Source organism: Bison bison, unplaced genomic scaffold, assembly GCF_000754665.1.
Source record: "Bison bison bison isolate TAMUID 2011002044 unplaced genomic scaffold, Bison_UMD1.0 scf7180017864452, whole genome shotgun sequence".
Taxonomy (NCBI): Eukaryota; Metazoa; Chordata; class Mammalia; order Artiodactyla; family Bovidae; genus Bison; species Bison bison.
In genome coordinates, this window is record NW_011495014.1 from 4,660,592 (window position 1) to 4,681,744 (window position 21,153).

The 21,153-nt window shown below is 36.1% G+C and overlaps 1 protein-coding gene across 1 annotated transcript in view; it reads left to right on the plus strand.

The window, feature by feature from the left end:
• The window catches only part of GRB14 (growth factor receptor-bound protein 14), a 129,967-nt gene extending 109,434 nt beyond the window's left edge, over window positions 1-20,533 (plus strand). Inside the window, exons 8-15 of the mRNA XM_010858956.1 lie at window positions 1,464-1,574; window positions 1,766-1,861; window positions 7,995-8,075; window positions 14,751-14,867; window positions 14,959-15,031; window positions 15,176-15,263; window positions 17,491-17,584; window positions 18,879-20,533. Coding sequence (XP_010857258.1) covers window positions 1,464-1,574; window positions 1,766-1,861; window positions 7,995-8,075; window positions 14,751-14,867; window positions 14,959-15,031; window positions 15,176-15,263; window positions 17,491-17,584; window positions 18,879-19,025 — 807 coding nt within the window. The 3' untranslated portion in view covers window positions 19,026-20,533. The remainder of the gene's footprint in view (window positions 1-1,463; window positions 1,575-1,765; window positions 1,862-7,994; window positions 8,076-14,750; window positions 14,868-14,958; window positions 15,032-15,175; window positions 15,264-17,490; window positions 17,585-18,878) is intronic.
• The last annotated feature ends 620 nt before the right edge of the window (window positions 20,534-21,153 follow it).

Below are 21,153 nucleotides of genomic sequence, written 5' to 3' on the forward strand. Positions count from 1 at the left end.
AGCTGATCATGCCTCTTATGGCCTTCCAGTATTTCTTGAGTTGCCTTTTTCTTGCATCCAAAGGACTCAGCTACATTGACTTCTACAGTATCAGTGGGCAGGAATGGTTTTATTCCATCTTGATAGAAATCAGACATTTTTATGAGCAAAGTTTCTATCAAGGAATAAAGTTTTAAAGGCCATGCCAGTGAGAGTACCTTTCTCCCTCCTCCTCCTCCCTTCTCCCAGGACCCTAGATTGGGTCTCTAACAATTTTCTTTTCTGCTGCATTCTTCCATGGAGTTGGGAACTATATTCATTCATTGGGTTAAAGTGCCTAAAGAACAGTGACACATAGAGAAACAGTTGCATACAACAGAAACTCTTGATGGGATAGCCAGCCTACTGTCCAATGACTGAATTTTTTTGGATTTGGATTTGAATGGGTTGCTCAAATTGCTGAATGTTCTGCTTTGTCTTTCAGTGCATACAATCACTTGAGTTCTTGTTAAACTATAGATTTTGGTTTTGAATCAGCAGATCTGGGGTGGGCCCTGAGATTTTCCATTTTTAATAAACTCCCAGGTGCTGATGATACTGCTGGTCTGAGACTGCTAGTAGCAAGATTTTAAAGAACAAATGCATTTTGCTCAGTTTTGATTATACATTCAACCCCAGAATTAAGCATTTCTCCAAGTTATTAACCTATCACAGAAGAGTATGACCCAGATTTCCCATGACCAACTCTAAATCTCATGGCTTTCCCAGAGAAAAAATAGCCCTTCATGATTCCATTTTGCCTTGAAAATCATACAATTCCATCGCCAGGTAATTTCCCTGCATTTATCTGTACAGGCTCCCTTGCTTTTATAAAAGAAGGGGGTCGTGCTGCCTCCCTCATTGCTTGCTGTGGTGTGTGAGGCAGTACACAAACATGAGGAGTGATTGTTTCTCAATGCAGCAGGGATCTTCATCTGTTTCTTTTTTCTTTCTTTTCTTTTACTGCTGCAGAAGCTTAAACCACCCTTCTTCCCTCTGAGGAACTACCATTATTTGAAACCCAGATAAAGAAAACATTTTCAAAAGCTGTTCTTTGCTCTCTTTCTTCTTTCCCTCAGATTCCTTGAAGTGATGGTTAAAGCGAGTCATTTTGCCTGTGGCGGATTCATTTCGATATTTGGCAAAACCAATACAATAGTGTAAAGTTTAAAAATAAAATAAAATTAAAAAAAAATAAATATGGAGATATATTTTTTGGTATATTGGAAGTTAAATTGTAAACAGGTCACCTCTTCTTAAATAATCTCATATTCAGCTCCTGGTTATCTAAGGATATGGTGACTTAGTTTTCCTCTCCTTTTGTTTCTATGGTATTATTTGAGATAATGTTTACCAAGGTATAAATTACATAATATAATAGAAATACAAAAGGTAGTGTAAAATATATGTACCCATTTCAACACACACATGTATATTTTTTTAAGGAACCACGGCATTTGCAGTTTTTCAGCGAATTTGGCAATAGTGATATTTATGTGTCACTGGCAGGCAAAAAAAAACACGGAGCACCGACTAACTATGGATTCTGCTTTAAGGTACAGGCTTAATATTTTGCTAGATGAATAAAGCAAGCCTCAGCCTTTTAGGTAAGCTTGAGTTTCTTTTAATTTCTTTTAAAAAGAGACAGCTTTCTCTTATATATAGGAGAATTTTAGTGGCTTTTATTTCAACAGGTGTTACCTTCAAGATATGCATTAACGATAAACAATGTGCTGTGGCCTTCTAGCCTAACAAAGCGGGAGGGCCCCGAGACCTGAAAATGCTCTGTGCAGAAGAAGAGCAGAGTAGGACGTGCTGGGTGACCGCGATTAGATTGCTTAAGGTAATCTCGATGCAGGTGTGAATTTCTATTAAAAATTTCTGGGAGTACCATCAAAGTTTGAAAATGGCTGTATATCAAAACTCAGAAGACTCACTCTGAATTCGTGTGGTTTTGTGAGGAAAAAGAAAAATAACCACTACCATATTTATGTATTTTATTTTTTATCTAAAAGATAAACATTTCCAGAGTAGAGTGGAATAACCTAATGCATTTATTTTGTGTGTGTGGAGTCTTCCATTTTTAGAAATGTTCTGATTTTTGTTTTTTGGTAAGACTGTTACATATATAGTCAGTAAAACTGACTGAAATTTCCCGTCCCTTACTTAGTCTGCATTTTAGAAACATTGTCATCAATTCTAAGTAAAGTGTATTTTAAAATGTGCTCACCTGGATATGTTTAATGTGTTGTTTTATGTTTTATTTAAGTATTGTGTGAATTGCTTTTTAGTTTAATGCAAATTATTTTAAAAATTTTACTATAGCTGTATTATTCAAATATTCACCTTTGTGCTAAGTAAGAATTCTAGCTTCCATAAGCAAAATTTATTGGCAAACATTTTGACAAGGAGAAGAATGTTCTAAAATTAGGTAGGGAAGAGAGACACAGATGATACCTTCCTGGATATATAGAAAGCACATGTATTTTCAAAACTTGTATGCTAGTAAATTTAGCACAATTTTAAATTTATAATTATAAAACATCACCCATTTCATTTTAGGAAGGGCAGAATAATCAGGATGAGAATTAGTAGTTGTCATACCAGGCTTGGAGCAAAATCTTATGTGTCCTTTTCCTTTTTTTTTTTTTTTAATTGAGGTAAAATACTTGTAACATAAAATTAACCAAATTAACTCTTTAATATGAACAAATTAGGGGCCTTGAGTACATTCAAAATATGGTGCAACTGCCACCTCTGTCTAGTTCCTAAACATTTTCTTCACTCAAAATGCAACTCTGTGCCCAGTAAGCAGTTACTCTCAGCCTCTGGCAACCATGTTTTGCCTCTATGGATTTACTAATTTGGATATTTCACAGAAATAGAAGTGCCCGGCTATCTCAGTCAGTAGAGCATGCGACTCTTAATCTCAGGTCATGGGTTCAGGCCCCACATCGGGTGGCACATGTTCTGTGCATCCCCAGTAACTCAGTCAGCATAAAATCTGCCTGCAGTGCAGGAGACCTGGGTTTGATCCCTGGGTCGGGAAGATCCCTGGAGAAGGAAATGGCAGCCCACTCCAATATTCTTGCCTGAAGAATCCCAGGTACAGAGGAGCCTGGGGGGCTACAGTCCATGGAATCACAAAGAACTGGACATGACTTAGCAACTAAACCGCCATACAAACAAAATCATACAATATGTGACATTTTGGATCTGGCTTCTTCACTTAGCATAATTTGTGTTTCATCCATGTTGTAGCAGCTTATATCTGTACTTTGTTCTTTTTATGGCTGAGTAATATTCCATTGTATGTGTATTGTTTAACACATACATATATGTTAAGTAAACAATTTGTTTATTTATCCATTCATGGGTATTTGGATTGTTTCTACCTTTTACTGTTGTGAATAGTGCTGTTTGGAACATGTCTATACACATATTTATTTGAGTAACAGTTTTTATTTTTATATATATACCTAAAAGTGGATTTGCTGGGCACATGGTAATTCTATGTTTAACTTTTTGATTAATTGCCAAAATGTTTTCCTCAGAGGCTAAACCACATTATATTCCCACCAGGAATGTATAAGAATTCCAACTTCTCCATACCTCATGAACACATATTATTTTCCATTATTTTTTTAAAAATAATCATCCTAGTGGGTGTGAAGTGGTAGGAAGCAAGTGTTTAAAAGTAATGTAAAGCTTTTGGATTAACTGTGAAATTTTCTTCCTTTTGTATTATGGCAGAAAGGTAACTATGGTTACCTTTTTATTAGAAATTTGTTTGTTTCTCAAATAGTCTATTGTCAACATGGCTGTCATGATTTTTATTTCAGCAAATCTTATAATTATTAATTCTTTGAAACCCTCATGATAAGTAGTCACTAATCACTTCTATGTTGCTCTCATTGTCATAAAATGTAAAACAAACAAACAAAATGAAAAAGAGAGAAGTACTTTAGAGTGTCTTGGAAACCAACCAGTCAAGGCAGTAGTAACTTGGTAACCAGAGACATGCATTGGAATCACAGGAGGTGCTTTCTGAGGCTCCATGTGCCCAGCTGCATCCTCGGGGCTCCTGAGTTAGTGATTGAGTTCCAAGTGTCTGCCTGATTAAGAACCACTGACTTCATCCAGTCCCCTCCTTTCATAGATAAAGAAGCTGGCACTATTTGGAAGACTTTATTCCATCACAGTTATGGTAGAGAAAATATCTTAAGGTGTCTGGTTTTCTCTCCCCTTCCATCAGAACTCTGGAAGTCTAACTAGGCTGATTGAGGAGATACCTGCCAACATTGTATAGCAAGACTTTCTCCCTTCTCATGGGCTCAAATTCAAATACCCAACACAGAAGCAGGCGGTAAACCCACTTCCTTTAAAAGTCCTTCAGTGACTCTAACAGGCCATTGATTTTATTAGGATGCTCCATTATTTTTATATAACTAGAAAGATAAGAATTATGGCAATAAAATTATGATGTGAGGTTTCACATCACTTATAATTTTTATTTTCATTTGAGTATTTAGATTTATTTAGGCCTGTAGTCTTGCTTCTCATCATTTTTGTTGAAGTTACCAATTTTGTGTATGTACACACACACATATATATATGAAATTAGTTAAAGTATTCATGAAACTTCTTCATATTCTAAATCTGACTTTTCTGAATCATTTTCATCTCAGAGTCATGGATACTTATATTTTTCACAGATTATCCAGCTCTGTGCCTTCAAGAGCTTTGGGGAGGCAGATGAGTGCTCTGCCATGGTCTGTGAGGTTCTTTCTAGCCGCTGGCAATCCCTTTGCAAGGTTTGATGCTAATGACTTTTTAATCCCATCAATTTCAGGCAATGGCAAGTTGCTTGGTCCACAGTGAATATAAGATGCCATAGGTTATAATACAGATTGTTAGTCTAAAAACAGATGTCTGTCTGAGAAATGGTGAAATATACTGAAAGCTTTGTTCTTTTTATATCCAGAATGCTCAGTTTCTGGAAGATTGTGCCTTCTTACTGTTTGACTCTTCTCAGTCTCTTTCAAGTCCCAGATGCCTAGTTTAAAGAGGCTGTGTTGTATCAGTTTTCTATAGCTGCTGTAACACATTACTACCATCATAGTGGCTTAAAACACAAAATTATTATCCTTCACCTCTGTCATTCAGACATCTGAAATGGGTCTATTGGCCTAAAAAGGTGTCAACAGGCCTCCATTCTCTTTTGGAGGCTTTAAGGGAGGATCTGTTTTTTTGCCCTTTCCAGCCTTTAGAGACTGCTCATGACACCTTCCTCCATCCTTAAAGGCAGCAATATCCTGCTGAGTTCTTTCCATGCTCCCTTTTTTCTGATTCTCTCTTCTGGCTCTGGATAAGGATCCTTGTGATTACACTGGATCTACCAGGATCATCTAAGGCAATCATGTCATTCCAAAGTCAGCTGATCAACACCCTTAATCATATCTGCAACCTTATTTCCCCTTTGCCAGCTAGCCTAGCAACCCACTCAAGTATCCTTGCTTGGAGAATTCCATGGACAGAAGAGCCTGGTGGGGTACAGTCCATGGGGTCGCAAAGAGTCAGACGCGACTGAGCGACTTAACACCCACACAGTTAGCCTGATGTATTATATTCACAGGTTCCAGGATGTGGACATATATGGCCCATTATTCTGCTACCACATCCATGTTCCCTGTTTGTTTCAATTATGGCAAGGCTTTTCCAGATGAGGCTGGAAATACAGGGCAGCATCAGTGAAATCCTTTAGCATGGAACCAATGAGAAACCACCATGGAATCAAATGGGCAAGTGATAATGATCTGTTTTACATTGAAAAATAATCAGTTACAGGAAGCCTGGGCCTGCCAGTACAGACACATTTGAGACTGTCTAATAGGGGACTGGCAGCTTGTTGTCAGTGAGGTGCTGATTTGATCCCCATGGCTGGTGCAGCTGGGCTCACCTAGGGTTAGAGGTAGCTTTTGATCATCTCCTTTGGTTGTCTATTGTGTTATTTCCACAGTTAACAGCAAGGAGGAGGGGAAGACTAGTCTATGTTATGTTGGCTCAACCAGAAGTACCCTTCTTGTTTCCATTATATGCTGTTTATTAGATATAGTCTCCCCCAAGAATTTTGGCCTCTTGCTTTATTTTCCTTTCTTTTTCATATATACATGTAAACTCTTCATGTAGCAACAAACAGAAATATTTCCATTCTCTTTGAAGAAATTCCATTTCCATATAGAATCAGAAAAAAATCAGAGACTTAGAAAAGGGGAGATTTGTTCATGTAGACTGTCCCAAGTACATGGTGTCTTTTTCCCCTTTCCTTCAGTTAGAACTCTTTAACATATTTTGGTGCCTTAACCTCCATAGGACAGGGAAATATTAAGGTGATCCATGCCCTACCCCTTGATCAGAGTTAACTGCCTACTAAAGACTTTCAGCAGCACAGAAGCAACTTCCTAAAGCCAGGGGTACTGGGGACAGAACATCTTTGAAGGAAACAGTTTTATTAGTAGATGACAGACTTTTCACTTCAGGTAAATAAAAGGTGTCCAGGCAGCACGTACTTGTGAAAGTGTTGGTTGGAGTCTATTATATATTCTTCAAAATGAACTTGACTAGAAATTAAGCTCCTCTTTCTTCTTAAAGTCATTGTATGCTTAGAGTTGATTTAAAATAAATTTCATTAGATCCTATTAATGTCAATCAAACCTTAAATTAAAAAATAACTTTTAGAAGTTGGGAAATAATTGGATAAAGAAGTCAACACAGAGAATTTTAAATGACTCTGGGTTTGTAGTCATATTAAAAGCAAAATCTTGAAAACAGTGACTTCCCTCGCCCCTCCTCTGACTTTCTGCCTAATTACCAAATATATCCACATTGCTGGAATTGCTTTCAAGAAAATAGTTTTTAGTAGAGAAATAGCTCTGTTGGAATGTTTAAATGGAATTCATCTTAAGGCTAATATTGTTTTCCATGGTCTTTTCAAAGTCTTTTATATAGGACCTACTTTTAAGTTCATAATGGCTCCATGAAATGGAGAGAATTATAGAGGGTAGCAGAAAAAAAGACAAGCCTATCTGTTCCATTGGTTTCTTCCTTCTTTTTTTTTTTTTTAAGGGAGTAACTTAAATCTAAGGGGGTTATCTTCCAGTTTCAGATGGGGGCTCCTGCAAGATGTTTGTTTGGCCATGGCAGTTGACATTCTTAGTGTTTCTCAAACTAATAATCCAATTATAATCCAGACCCACTTTCTTATCGTAGCCTGGCAGTCTGGTTCTTATGATGCTACCTCATGAAAGTAAAGACTGTGTAGTTATCTACTGCTCTTTACATTGTATGCCATGACCCTTTGTCTGAAATCAGCCTGATGCCCCACCATTTTGATCCCCAGAATTTAAAGTCAAAAATTAAACAATGGCCTAAGAGTGTTGTTACCAGAGGATGGTACAGTGCCAGGAATCTTCAAAATAGGATCAAGTTTATGGATTACAAAAGACAGTGTAATTCATCAATCAGTCATTGAAGAGTTATGGTAAATTTGTCATTGAAGAGTTATGGTAAGTTTTACCCAGTTCTGCTTAGGATGTGTGTCAGATTCTCAGAGTCTTGGTACCATAAACTCAGGAAGACTTCCCAAGTGAGCTATCTTATCACTAGGTGATATACCACTCCACATAGTTTTGGTGCTATTGACACAAGAATAATGAGTAGGAATGTCAATTCCAGATCTTTGTATTGTAAGCTAGAACTTAAGTGTGGGTCCCAATAAAAACCACTCTTTTAAACTGTCCTATTTAGAACGTAAAATTTTATCTTTCAAAATTTTGGTTGCTTTACTTATTTATTTTAATGAAAGCTTGTAATTTTCGTTTTTTATATTGATGTATAGTGAATGAGAGTATTTATTTTCATAAGTTACATATGTGGTAAAAGTGGTGGGACTGTGTTTTTATTTATTTATTCTGCAGTATGGCATGCAGCTGTACCAGAATTACATGCATCCGTATCAAGGCAGAAGTGGCTACAGTTCTCAGAGTATATCTCCCATGGTAAGGACCAAGTTTTTGAACCTACATTTTACTTTATATTTACATTACATTAATTTGCAATCACGTTACATTATAAATGTACATTATAATACATTTCCTTTTTTTTTGGTCAAGTAAAGTAACTTTTGGACAGCTTCTTACCATGTTATATTAAACTATTTACTTTTGGATCTTATATGAGTGCAACCTATGTGATAAAATCAAATAGTGGGGCATACATTAAGTAGTCATAATAAAACATAAAATAATGTTTTATGTTAAAGAAAAATTTTAAATATTTGAAAGAATTATGAGAGTCATTGTGTGTCATTACATTGAAGTTTAGATTTTAAAAAGATATTTTATAGAACACTGTCCTTGAGAGTGTAGATATTTCTTAATTATTGATTTGATTGTAGGTTTATTTATTTAAATATTAATTCTGGGATTATCATAGCCTGTGACTTATTTTGCATTCTGACTTTCTAACAATAATATTTTTAAAGTTTCAGGTCCTTGAAAAACATACCGCTCTCCAGGAAACCCAAAAGATGCAAGCCAAAATATTGGTTGTGCATTACATTAAGACTAGCACCGCTTCACAAGTTTATCCTAAATGGCACTTGGATATTTATACACAGATACATCTTTCCCCGTCTTTGGGACCTAATTTTAATTTCCTGTGCATTAACAAGAAATTTATTTTTGAACTTAAAGTTTATGTTCTGCTGTTTTTGCTTGTGCTCTTTACTGGTGAATATATTGGAAATTTGGACGTATGAGCTTGTGTGACCAATCGGCTAACATGCTGCATTTACACTTAGGTTAAAACATGCTTTTCATGGCTGTGACCAAGGGAGGTGCATTTTCGCACATGGTAACATAGCAGATAAAACACTCAGTTCTAGGAATGAGGCATGAAATAATGTCGATTATGTATCCTGATAGACTAATATGGAAAAAGAATTCCAATTCTGTAGTTATGGTGCTTTAAGTTAAGGAAGAGTAACTTTTCATTTTTATATCTATTACTTTTTAGCTTTAAAATAAGGAAGTAAGGAATGTAATGAATTTTTATAAAAGCAGTAGCTTTAAGGTGAGAATTTTTATAATTTGTCAGCTTACCCTAATCTTTTAATTCATGTATATATGAATAATGAATTTTATTATCTTAATCCTTTTCTAAATCCTTCTAAATTTCTTTCAGAGTCTAAAGTTATTAGGATGAGCATGTTAATAGCAGCCATGATTTGGAGGCAATTATTATTTAGTATCCTCTTAATCATAGGGGAAAAAAGCTATAAAATAAGTCCTTTCCAGTCTCATCATTGTCATTAATATACAAGTATAGTATTATTCTTGCTTCTTTCCATTGAAACTGATCCTACTGTTGATCAGTAAATCTATGACGGTTCAGTTAATGTAGCTGTATTTGTTCAACACCTTGTATAAGAAAAGACACTCCTTGAGACTTGAATTTGGCTGTAAACAGGAGTTCAAGGACAAGAGGTTTGAATCTCTGTGATGCGGACAAGGACCTAGTCCTGTATGGCAGTTGACATCAGACAAAATGGCACCTCTACTCTTCTTAATTTTCAGGAAGGAAACTTAAAAGATTGGGGAGGCATTTGTGTTTACTTTGATATGTATACAGAATCCCAGGATAGTTTCTAGATGAGAGAGTCAGTGACCTCACCTGCCTCTGGGTTTTCATCAAGGCAGCACGTTCAAGGAACAGCAGGAAAAACTTTGCCTACTTTAGTTATAGTTTTAAGGGACAATGTTGTCCTCTTCTCCAGGGATTCATTTTGAGAAGGGAAATGAGAAAAAATTATCATACCATAATGAATATCTTAACTATATACAGCACACAGTAGCTACCCCATCAGGCTTTGGAAGGAGAATCATCAGCAGATATTTCAAGAAGCAGATATTTGGCCTATTTTTAGGACAAAAAACAGAATTCATTTAAAGGAACATCTATTAGTTAGACCCTGGCCAGAATGAGGGGATGGGAGAAGCAAATCAACTGAAGTTCTTATGTATTGTTTCTCATATTTGACCTTGAGCTAGACATTCCAAATTGCATTTTCTTTCCTGTACCTCCCATCCCGTGGTACAGAAAAGAACCTTAAATAGGGCCTGTCACTGTTTTTACCAAGAGTGTGACTTTGGTTGAGTCACTGCTGTCCTGCAGTATAAAATAAGGGAGGGTGGTTGTGTGATCTGTAGAAATGATTATACCTCTGATGTCCTGTGGCTCTGTATGACACTGATGAGAGGTGAGTGTCAGACACTATCTGAGGAAATTCTGTGCCCTCTTACTATGGCCTGCACTGCATGTTTATGTGAAAGTCACTTGCTCAGTCGTGTCTGACTCTTTGCAATCCCACGGACTGTAACGCGCCAGGCTTGTCTGTCCATTGAATTCTCCAGGCAAGAATACCGGAGTAGGTTGCCATTCCCTTCTCCAGGGGATCTTTCTGACCCAGGGATTGAACCTGGGTCTCCTACATTGCAGGCAGATTATTTACCATCTGAGCCACCAGGAAAGCCCTGGAGTGGCAGAGACTGAGTAGTTAACTAGTTGCTGCTTAGCTAAGCTGCCTGAAAAACATTTCATGCCCCAGCCTCACTCAAAAGTGTTTGGATCTGATCTCAAGGTTGATCTGGATAATGGAGGGTGTACTCAGGCTCCTTCTTTCTTAAAGAGAGGCATGCTATTAAAATCATGGACTTTTATTTTTGGGGCTTGCCCTGTTTATCCACCCCATGGAAGAGCTAGGAAAAGGGACAAATAGTTGAGAAATACACTGATTCTGAATGTTAACAATGTCACTTTCCTATGTGAAAGAAATTGAGCTGAAAATGACCTTTTGGTTCAAGTCAGGTTTTGCTTCACTTCCATTTCTTTGTCCACCAAAGGTAAACTATTAATTTTTCATCTACCACCTGCCATTCAGTAGAAAACATTTGCTCTATTTCTGTGTGTTCCCCTAGCATAGTTAACGTAGCAAATGAAAATACTTATTTGTATTGTAGACTCCCTACTTAAGGTCAGGTAATTATGGAACATGGGATCTTGTTTTACATTTCAGCCTGTCATACTATAGGGGAAAAAATGAGAAGCGAATTAAGAACAACTGCTTATGTTTATTTTTCTTTCCTAACAGTATTTTTATGTTATCAGAGTCTTGTGATTACAGAGGCCATCTTGGCATGTGAAGGCAGAGATATTATAAGGATAAAGCTATCATTATGATTGAGATTAGTTACTCTGTGGCTTGGGCAGGTGGAAGCTTTTCATTAATGTTGGCAAAGCAAAAGTATATCTGACTGGTCCATGACCCAGCAGAGAAGATCATGGGGTGAGAAGGGCAAAGTAAGGTGTGACAGCAAATAGAGATTACAGAGACAGCATCTGTCTGGAAAGAGCAGCTGTCAGTTGCAAGAACTCCTGTAACAAATGAAAGATTGCACGCCAGATCTCCACAAATAAAGAGGAACCATAATAAGATCGTGGACCACTATAGCAAGGTTTCGAGAGGAAACAATAAATGCTAACAAAGTGGGATGTGTAACGCAGAGATAAATGATCCCCCCATCCCATTTTTGTATGAACCAGGTTTTGTTTCAAGCAGACATTTGACTAGAGTCTGTTAGACGAAGCAGGATATGGAAGAAACCATGTGGAGAGAGAGGCAAAATGGCCTTAAGCCAGGAGTCTCCAGGTGTATATTGGCTCATCCTTTACCATGAAAACTTTTTTTGTGTTGTGTGTGTGTGTGTGTGTGTGTGCACACACTCAAGTTGTGTTTAGTTCTTTGCAACCCCATGGACTGTTAGCCCGTCAGGCTTCTCTGTCCATGGAATTTTCCAGGCAGGAATACCAACGCGGTTTGCCATTTCCTTTGGGGGATCTTCCTGACCCAAGAATTGAACTGCATCTCTTTTGTCTCCTGGATTGGCAGGCGGATTCTTTAGGGCTGGCTCCATCTGGAAGCCCATTTTTTGTGTGTTGCTCTTCTATTAATGACCAGTGGGGAAAGCCTATTAAACATTGCCCATGCTGGTTTATCGGAGAAGGCAATGGCACCCCACTCCAGTACTCTTGCCTGGAAAATCCCATGGACAGAGGAGCCTGGTGGACTGCAGTCCATGGGGTTGCTAGGAGTCGGACACGACTGAGAGACTTCACTTTCACTTTTCACTTTCATGCATTGGAGAAGGAAATGGCAATCCACTCGAGTATTCTTGCCTGGAGAATCCCAGGGACGGGGCAGCCTGGTGGGCTGCCATCTATGGGGTCGCACAGAGTCGGACACGACTGAAGCGACTCAGCAGCAGCAGCAGCATGCTGTTTTATGGGCTTCCTAGTTGGCATTATGGTAAAGAACTCACCTGCCGATGCAGGAGATTTAAGAGACATAGATTTGATCCCTGGGTAGGGAAGATCCTCTGGGGGAGGAAATGGCAACCCACTCCAATATACTTGCCAGGAGAATCCCATGGACAGAGGAGTCTGGCGGACCATGATGTCACTTCAGTTCAGTTCAGTCACTCAATCGTGTCCGACTCTTTGCGACCCATGGACATCACCAACTCCCGGAGCTTATTCAAACTCATGTCAGTGGAGTCGGTGATGCCATCCAACCATCTCATCCTCTGTTGTCCCCTTCTCCTCCCGCCTTCAGTCTTTCCCAGCATCAGGGTCTTTTCCAAAGAGTCAGTTCTTCGCATCAGGTAGCCAAAGTACTGGAGTTTCAGCTTTAGCATCAGTCCTTCCAATGAATATTCAGACTGATTTCCTTTAGGCGAGACTGGTTGGATCTCCTTGCAGTCCAAGGGACTCTCAAGAGTCTCCTCCAACACCACAGTTCAAAAGCATCAATTCTTTGCTGCTCAGCTTTCTTGATAGTCCAACTCTCACATCCATACGTGGCTACTGGAAAAACCAAAGCTTTTACTAGACAGACCTTTGTTGGAAAAGTAATGTCTCTGCTTTTTAATATGCTGTCTAGGTTCATCATAACTTTTCTTCCAAGGAGCAAGCATCTTTTAATTTCATGTCTACAGTCACATCTGCAGTGATTTTGGAGCCCCCCCAAATAAAGTCTGTCACTGTTTCCATTGTTTCCCTGTCTGTTTGCCATGAAGTGATGGGACCAGATGCCATGATCTTAGTTTTCTGAATGTTGAGTTTTAAGCCAACTTTTTCACTCTCTTCTTTCACTTTCATCATGAGGTTCTTTAGTTCATCTTTGCTTTCTGCCATAAGGGTGGTGTCATCTGCCTATCTGAGGTTATTGATATTTCCCTCAGCAATCTTGATTCCAGCTTGTGCTTCATCCAGCCCAGCGTTTCTCATGATGTCCTCTGCATATACGTTAAATAAGCAGGGTGACAATATACAGCCTTGATGTACTCCTTTTCTAATTATATACCAGTCTGTTGTTCCATGTCCAGTTCTGTTTCTTCTTGACTGGCATAAAGATTTCTCAGGAGGCAGGTCAGGTGGTCTGGTATTCCTTTCTCTTTCAGAATTTTCCACAGTTTGTTGTAATCCACACAGTCAAAGGCTTTGGCATAGTCAATAAAGCAGAAATAGATGTTTTTCTGGAACTCACTCACTTTTTCGATAATCCAACAGACTGTAACCTATAGGGTCACAAACTGAAGTGACTTAGCATGCATACACATGCTGGTTTTGGATATTTTGTCTTTTGGAGAGGTTTTATTCCTGTAAACCAAGTGACACTTGTAATCGGAGAGTTTGACAAGTTTTGTTTTTTTTTTTAGCGTACATTATTTAAGATGACATATTTTAAAGAAAGATGGTTGTGAATTAGAGTCCTAAACAAAGAAAAAACAAAATAAGATCCATGTTTTGGGTGTTTTATTTTCACAATCAGAGACTATGAATGAAAAAAGTAATTGGCAAAGATGACTTTCTTACTTGTTTAAAATTATGTTTTAAGATGTCTTCCTTTTCTATTGGTTCTTTCATCATTCAGACTAAGTTTTGCAACTCTTATTTTGCCATGTTTATGCCCATAAGATGAAAAAGCATTCACATACTAAATCATAGAAATTTTAATATTATGGAGTTATCTGAATTATTTCATTAAACTTCATTTTCTAAGTTAGAGGAAAGTTGATGTGATAAACTTTTAAAATACATGTTGTTGGTTTATTATAAAATATGAGTACTGTTTCTTTCTAAAGAAGTAATGTAAGTGAATCTGTTATAGCTTTAGTGTATCTTGAATCTTAATAAAAGCTGTTTTATAAGTAGGTAGATTTAACATTTAAATAACCATTGATGAATTTCAAAGCATAATAGAGAGATGAATTTGGAAGTGATGGATATTTTTAGCCATATGAAGGATTATTTTTTTGTGAATTGGTATTTTTCTGCTTAAATGAATAAAAAGATACAGGGTTGCTTTAGGAGAAAGACATACTTACCTTGAAAGCTAATAATCTCTCTTAATTCAGTGACCTTAACAAATAACTGTGTAACTTACTTAAATTATTTTATAGCATCATTTCCTATCAATATGTATTGTTAACTTTTTAATTTCCTGCTAGTTACCTTTGGAACCATATCCTAAAATGGAGATATATTGTCAGCAAAGGACTGAAAGGTAACTTCAAAGGTATTTTCAAGGTAAAAAAAAATGTGCTTTTTTCCAGAGAAGTATATCAGAGAATTCCCTGGTAGCAATGGATTTCTCAGGCCAGAAAACCAGAGTTATAGAAAATCCCACTGAAGCCCTTTCCGTTGCAGTTGAAGAAGGACTAGCTTGGAGGGTACAGATTAGCTTCATGTTCTTCAAAATATTTATGATTTGAATTTGTTTCACCCCGAAAGTTGAAATTTGTCTCCCACTTCCTTATGCAGAAAAAAGGATGTTTACGCCTGGGCAGTCACGGTAGCCCCACTGCATCCTCACAGAGCTCTGCCGCAAGCATGGGTATGTCTGCGCACAGTCGCTGTGGCCAGCTGGGTGGGAAGGTTGCATTTATATGTAGTCACTGAGGGGCCAGGGTCCAAGTACATGTCATTAGACTATGATCATTTCAAACAAATCTTGTATTACCCCACGTTATTTCTTCAGCTATCCACCGGTCCCAACCATGGTTTCACCACAAAATTTCTAGAGAGGAAGCTCAGCGATTGATTATTCAGCAAGGTCTAGTGGATGGGTAAGTTAGATTTTGAATAGCACTGATTTTTGATTTCTCTTATAATCAGTAATTACTTATTCAACAGAGAGAGTTTTGATTTCGGCTCAATAAAACAGAAGTGACTTTGTGTTGTAAGGATGGTTGCCACTGAATCCTAGCAATACCTAGACAATACCTGTTATATTGTGGTTGCATGGTCTTTGTCCATAAAGAAGATAGCTGAATAGGATTCTCTGGTCTTAAACAGTGATAGTTAATATTTTCCCATTCTGTGCATCTCAGATATTAATTGATGGGGGAAAACTGAACACGTTTTGGTGTGTCAACATTTTGATTTGAATTGATTAGTACAATGGCAAAGTACTGTTTGTGTCATGACAAAACCGCATCTTACAAAACCATGAACCACATTTTACATGTTGCACATTTTTTTAAGTTTGATGGAGGGTGTGTTAAAGTAAAACATAAAAGTAAAGCAAAAAGCTGTTTCTTATGTACTTAGACTATTTCATGTTTTTCTGTTTACATCCCATTTCTTTCCTCTAAATTTTAACAGTTTCAAGTAATATAAACCTATGAAAATAGTACTTTTTGACTCTTCTCATGTTATCTTTTAGTTTGGGATACCATAGAAGACACAGGAGAAGCAGAAAATTTACTATGCAAGATTTATGTTCTAAAGAATTTTATTCTTCTCAAATTACTCAATATTATAGATACTTCCTATAATATAATATTAGCTGAATTTTATTCCTAAATGCAGTACAAATTAAGGAGGTTGTATTGAGGTTTGGATGGGAAATAAAACCAGCATCAATTTAAACAAGTGGTAATGGGATCTTATATCTTCAAGGGTTGGATTAAAATGATGGCAAGATTTCAAGGTGATTTAATACAGACATTTAGACAAAAATGCGTTTTCATGTAGAAGATTATTAATAGCAAGTCAGCATTTCAGTAGGCTCTAAATAAGAAAAGATTTCAATATATTCTACATGGAACTAGATCTTTTTAGATTAAATCTGAACAATCAGCAGAATTACTGTTTGATAAGACCAATAAAAGAAATAAATCACAAAGGATTGTCAAAATATTTTGGAGGATTATAATTTTCCTTATTTTTGAGCCCAGTTTTTTTAATTGAATGACATAACTGCCAAAAGAATGACATATCCTTATGTTTTACGTTTTTTAATGTAAAAACTTGTTTTTGGTCTTCCTTTTGGAAAGATGTGATGCTGTCGGGCAGTCCGCTAGGTGGTAGTGTTGATCCACTCAGGAATCAGGAATCAGGCGAGGCTTAGAGCTTGACTGACCAGGGAAACTCCCTTTTGTCCCATCTCCCAGAGATGGAATGTCAGAATCACACAGCACAGATGAAATGGATAATCTTGTCAGACGTCTGTGATGGCTCACTTTTGGCTGTCTCTTGCCTCAGGTACAGTGAGATTAGTTATCGGAGTCACCAGTGGGAACTGTTCTCCCAGTCTGTTTGCCAGCAATTAATACAAAGATGGTGATGCACTGAGTTGCCAGTTAATAAGAATCCACGCCTGGCCACATTTTTCTTAGGCCATTAGGACACGTCTTGTTTTTCTAGCCTGTTATAGAGACTTTATGCTACCTTTTTCAAGGTTGAAGTAAATGTTGTTTGGATGTTTCTCTTACTAAAAGTATTTTGTTCAAACATTTAATAAATGATTTCAGGATTGATTTTTAGAATATATTCACTTCTCAGTTTTAGTTGTATGTAGTAGTAGGAATCAGAATCCAAAAAAAAAAAAAAAAAAGGATCCAGTATAGAAGAGTGGGTTTAAAATTTTTTAATTCTAAAAAGTTTCTTTCTGCAGGACTTTACATGATCCAGAAGTAACAATATGCTAATGATTCATTCTCTGTACCAAAAAGTTGCATATGATTACCCAACTTCCCAATGGAAAAAGGACTTGGCAATAATTGTTGATGCCAGCATAGCTTTATATTGGTTACTGTGAGCAAAAAAATCTGACAAATGACTGTCATTTATACTATTAAAATTAAATTAATTCCAATGATAGTTTTATAGTATTAGAGTATATCATACCATATTGTTTACCATGTTGGATAATCCCATCACTGAATACGCAGTAAAAGGAAAACTCCAGCTACATTTAGGAATATACTTCCTGGATTTGGTGTAGGCTATATTTCTATGAAATCCATGAATAAATATAGAAAAACATTGAAATTCCTTCTCTCTCTTTAGAGTTTTCTTGGTACGGGATAGTCAGAGTAACCCCAAAACTTTTGTACTGTCAATGAGTCATGGACAAAAAATAAAGCACTTTCAAATTATACCAGTAAGTATTTGTGATTTCTTATTCGTGTATTAGAGATGATCTTAATGCACAAGCTTTGGAGACTTTAGTTTTCTTTGGTTCTTTTATTAAATATAATATGGGAGCTTGTGCTTTGACTAGAGTTAAGTATGGCAGAAATGGTTTTATGAGTCTGAATTAATATAAGAAATACAGGAATTGTAAAAATTAAATTTCCCTTTTCTCATGAAATATGATTTGGTAATATTGTATAGACCCCATGCCACTTATTATTAAAAGGCCACTGAAAATTCTTTCTCCTGAAATCTACTAGTGGTTCTTTAAAAACCATTATTTTAAAGCCCGTTCTCCTCTCTTGTCCCAAAAATGTTTTTTTGTAGTTTTGTTTATAATCATCATTATGGATATGTAAGCAGGTGTTGTAGCACTGGAGATCATTATTTAAACTATTCTGAACACCTTTTAAAAATGTAATTCTGCTTCCAGGTGGCACAGCTTGCTTTGAGATTTGGTTGTTGTTGTTCTTGCTCCTGCTGCATATGTGTGTGTGTATGTGCAAGCGTGCATGTATGTATGCATGTGGTCTGTGTATTAGAACCAGATAGTGTGGAACAGAGATCCAGTCTACTTTCAAAAAGTATTAACATGAAATTGCTAAGTTGCTAGTGTTTTCTTTTTTCAAATGAACTCTTCCTGAAATTATCCAATCCAAATGAAGTTTCTTCCTGACTGCATTTTATTATGTAAGTGACATCCCTGGCAAGTTATGAATTGCTTAATGCCCGAAGATCTCAATGCAAAGGGAAAAGAAAAAACCAAATCAACCTGTCATTCCATTAACATAATGTTTGACTGACTGCTCCAGAATCAATTTACTGATACAAATTCTGGTGGATGTTCATTTTTAAATATACAAAGTGAGGCTTTAGGTAGACAGCAATTAGAAGTGGAAATTATTTTCTGAGGGTAGGCATACTAAAATCTTTTGTTGACTCTTACACTAAATAGTGCAGATTTCTCACTGTGTACTGTATTGATTCAGACTGGTCCTACTATTCTAACTATAGACCGTTAAGAGAATTGAAGATACAGGAAGTAGAGCCACACTGCTTACCTTGGGATCAGATGATATTTCCTTTAAATTCAAGTACAGTTACAAAAAAGAAGTGGATGTGCCAGAATCTTCTCTTCACTGTCCTTTAGTATTATAAATGTGTCAGTTTTGGCATTTAAAGATGCAGTGTGCAATAGAACATGATTGACTTTCTGAGTAGTTATTTCCCTTCTTACTGGTTTGTTGTTTTTCCTGTTTCAGGTGGAAGATGATGGTGAGATGTTCCACACCCTAGATGATGGACATACAAGATTTACGGATCTAATCCAGTTGGTGGAGTTCTATCAACTCAATAAGGGTGTTCTTCCTTGCAAGCTGAAACATTATTGTGCTAGGATTGCACTTTAGCCAAACCAGAAGTGACTTGTTAAACTGTTGAGGAAAAAGAACTCAAGAAAAAGACCATAAATAAGGGTGAAGGCATTGCCATGGTGAAAATAATCTATTTCACCTACAATTACAAAAAATAGTTTGTACGTTACAAATAATTCAAGATTTGGATTGACATTACCTTCATCATTTAAAAATTCATTAGTTAAAATTAAACCTCAGAAAAAAATGATTTGGTGTGTTCTTGTGTGATTTTACATTATTATAATATTTTCTTCAAATATACATAATTTAGACATCTTTCTGTCCTTATTTACTATAGCAGCATTAGAATTCTCAACCACAAAATGTGAAAAAAATATGAGGCTCAGAATGAATTATTTGTGGACTGAATTTCAATTATACTACTGTTTTTATAACTTAAGAAGTATGATAAAAATTTGAGTTATCAATTAAAAGAAGCTACCTGCAACCTGTTAATAAAACTAAAAAGTATTTTGAATTGTATATTTTCTGAGTTTATTATAACCTTAAGATCAAATCATATTTTGAAATAACAGCTTAAAATTATTTTGAAATATATTGATTTTTCAGAATGACTTTTATTACATATTAAGTGATTAATTATACCATAATATTTACACTGGTATTGTACCTATCAGTGACATGATTTATTGCATTTTTTTCATTTATTTAAGGATTGACTGTGACTACCTGTTTTTAAGAAAATGATCAAAATGTAAAAAAAAAATCATCAAAATGTAGAGGGGATTTAGATAATTTGCACATGCTTTCTCATGGCATGTAAATTTATGACAGTGTAACATTTTCACCTTAATGTTTCTCATTTGCCCCATGCTGTAACTTTCAGAAGGTTCTTTAGATCCTTATACAGCTAGATCATTAACCTGATCAAAATATTAAAATCTAAGATGTAAAAATCTATTAAGATTCAAAAAGGTAAATCCATGCTATTCTCTTTTCATACCCACTTTTCAGTTTCTTACCTTGGCAACATCACTATGGAAGACAAAGGTTTCGGAAAGCTGTGATACCAGCCTCCCTTATCACCTCCCTGAGACCATCTAGAAAGCTTTTGTTCGGATTCTATCTCTATTCTTCCTACTTTTTGTGAGAAGGGTATTCAGTGTTCTAAAAAACGATGAGAAGTTAAACAGCAAAAAAACATTAACATAATACACAATGTTGCCCATCTGCTCTGATCCTTGTAAAACTTTGTGGGAAAGTTAAGATTTTTTTAAGAATAATATTTCAAAAATGCATACTGTAGTTTTAAATGAAAGCTATACCTTTTTGGTAATAGAGCATCTGAAAATATTCACAAAATGCTAATAAAATCAGCTGTTACTAGAAAAGAATTATTGACAGAATTTAAGTGTACTCAATTTATTTTTAGCCAGTTCAAACCTAATTCTTAAAACACCAAAACTTAGAACACAAATCTGATGTTATCAAAGATTGATCTGTCCACATATATATACCTATGGCTGATTCATGTTGATATTTGGCAGAAACCAATAAAATTCTGTAAAGCAATTATTCTTCAATTAAAAATAAATAAATAAATACAAATCTTAAAAACACCAAAAAAAGAGATAGATCTGGTGTCTTACAAAGGCTTGGATGACACACAGGATCTCTAAATAGAAGAGCAAGAGGTAAACACACTTGACACTTTCAACCTTGTAGGATATCTTGGATTATTTCTGATTTATAAAAATGCTTTGTTTTGAATTGATATGCATTTTCTTGTTTTGCAGCAGAGTCAAATTGACCAGTATCAGAATGTCCTGTTTTAAATGCTAGACTCTCATAAATTGACCAACATGTGCTTGTCTTCGCTATTGTGTCTCTAACTTCATTCATTATCTAAATTTATTATTGTGGAGCCCAGATTTTGTACAGAATTGTTCACTTTGATCTTAAAGCATGAGCCAAGAAAAATTATTGAGGAAAGGTTGACATTATCCTTTCTGGTTCTTTCTGATAAAGAATTTTGAACAGGTGTTAATTAGTATATATACCTTATAGGAAATTAAATCTGAGAGTGTCAGATACATCCAGAATTCGTACAGTATTTAAATGAATTTCCAAGAAAAATACAAATTACATTTGAATTATTTTT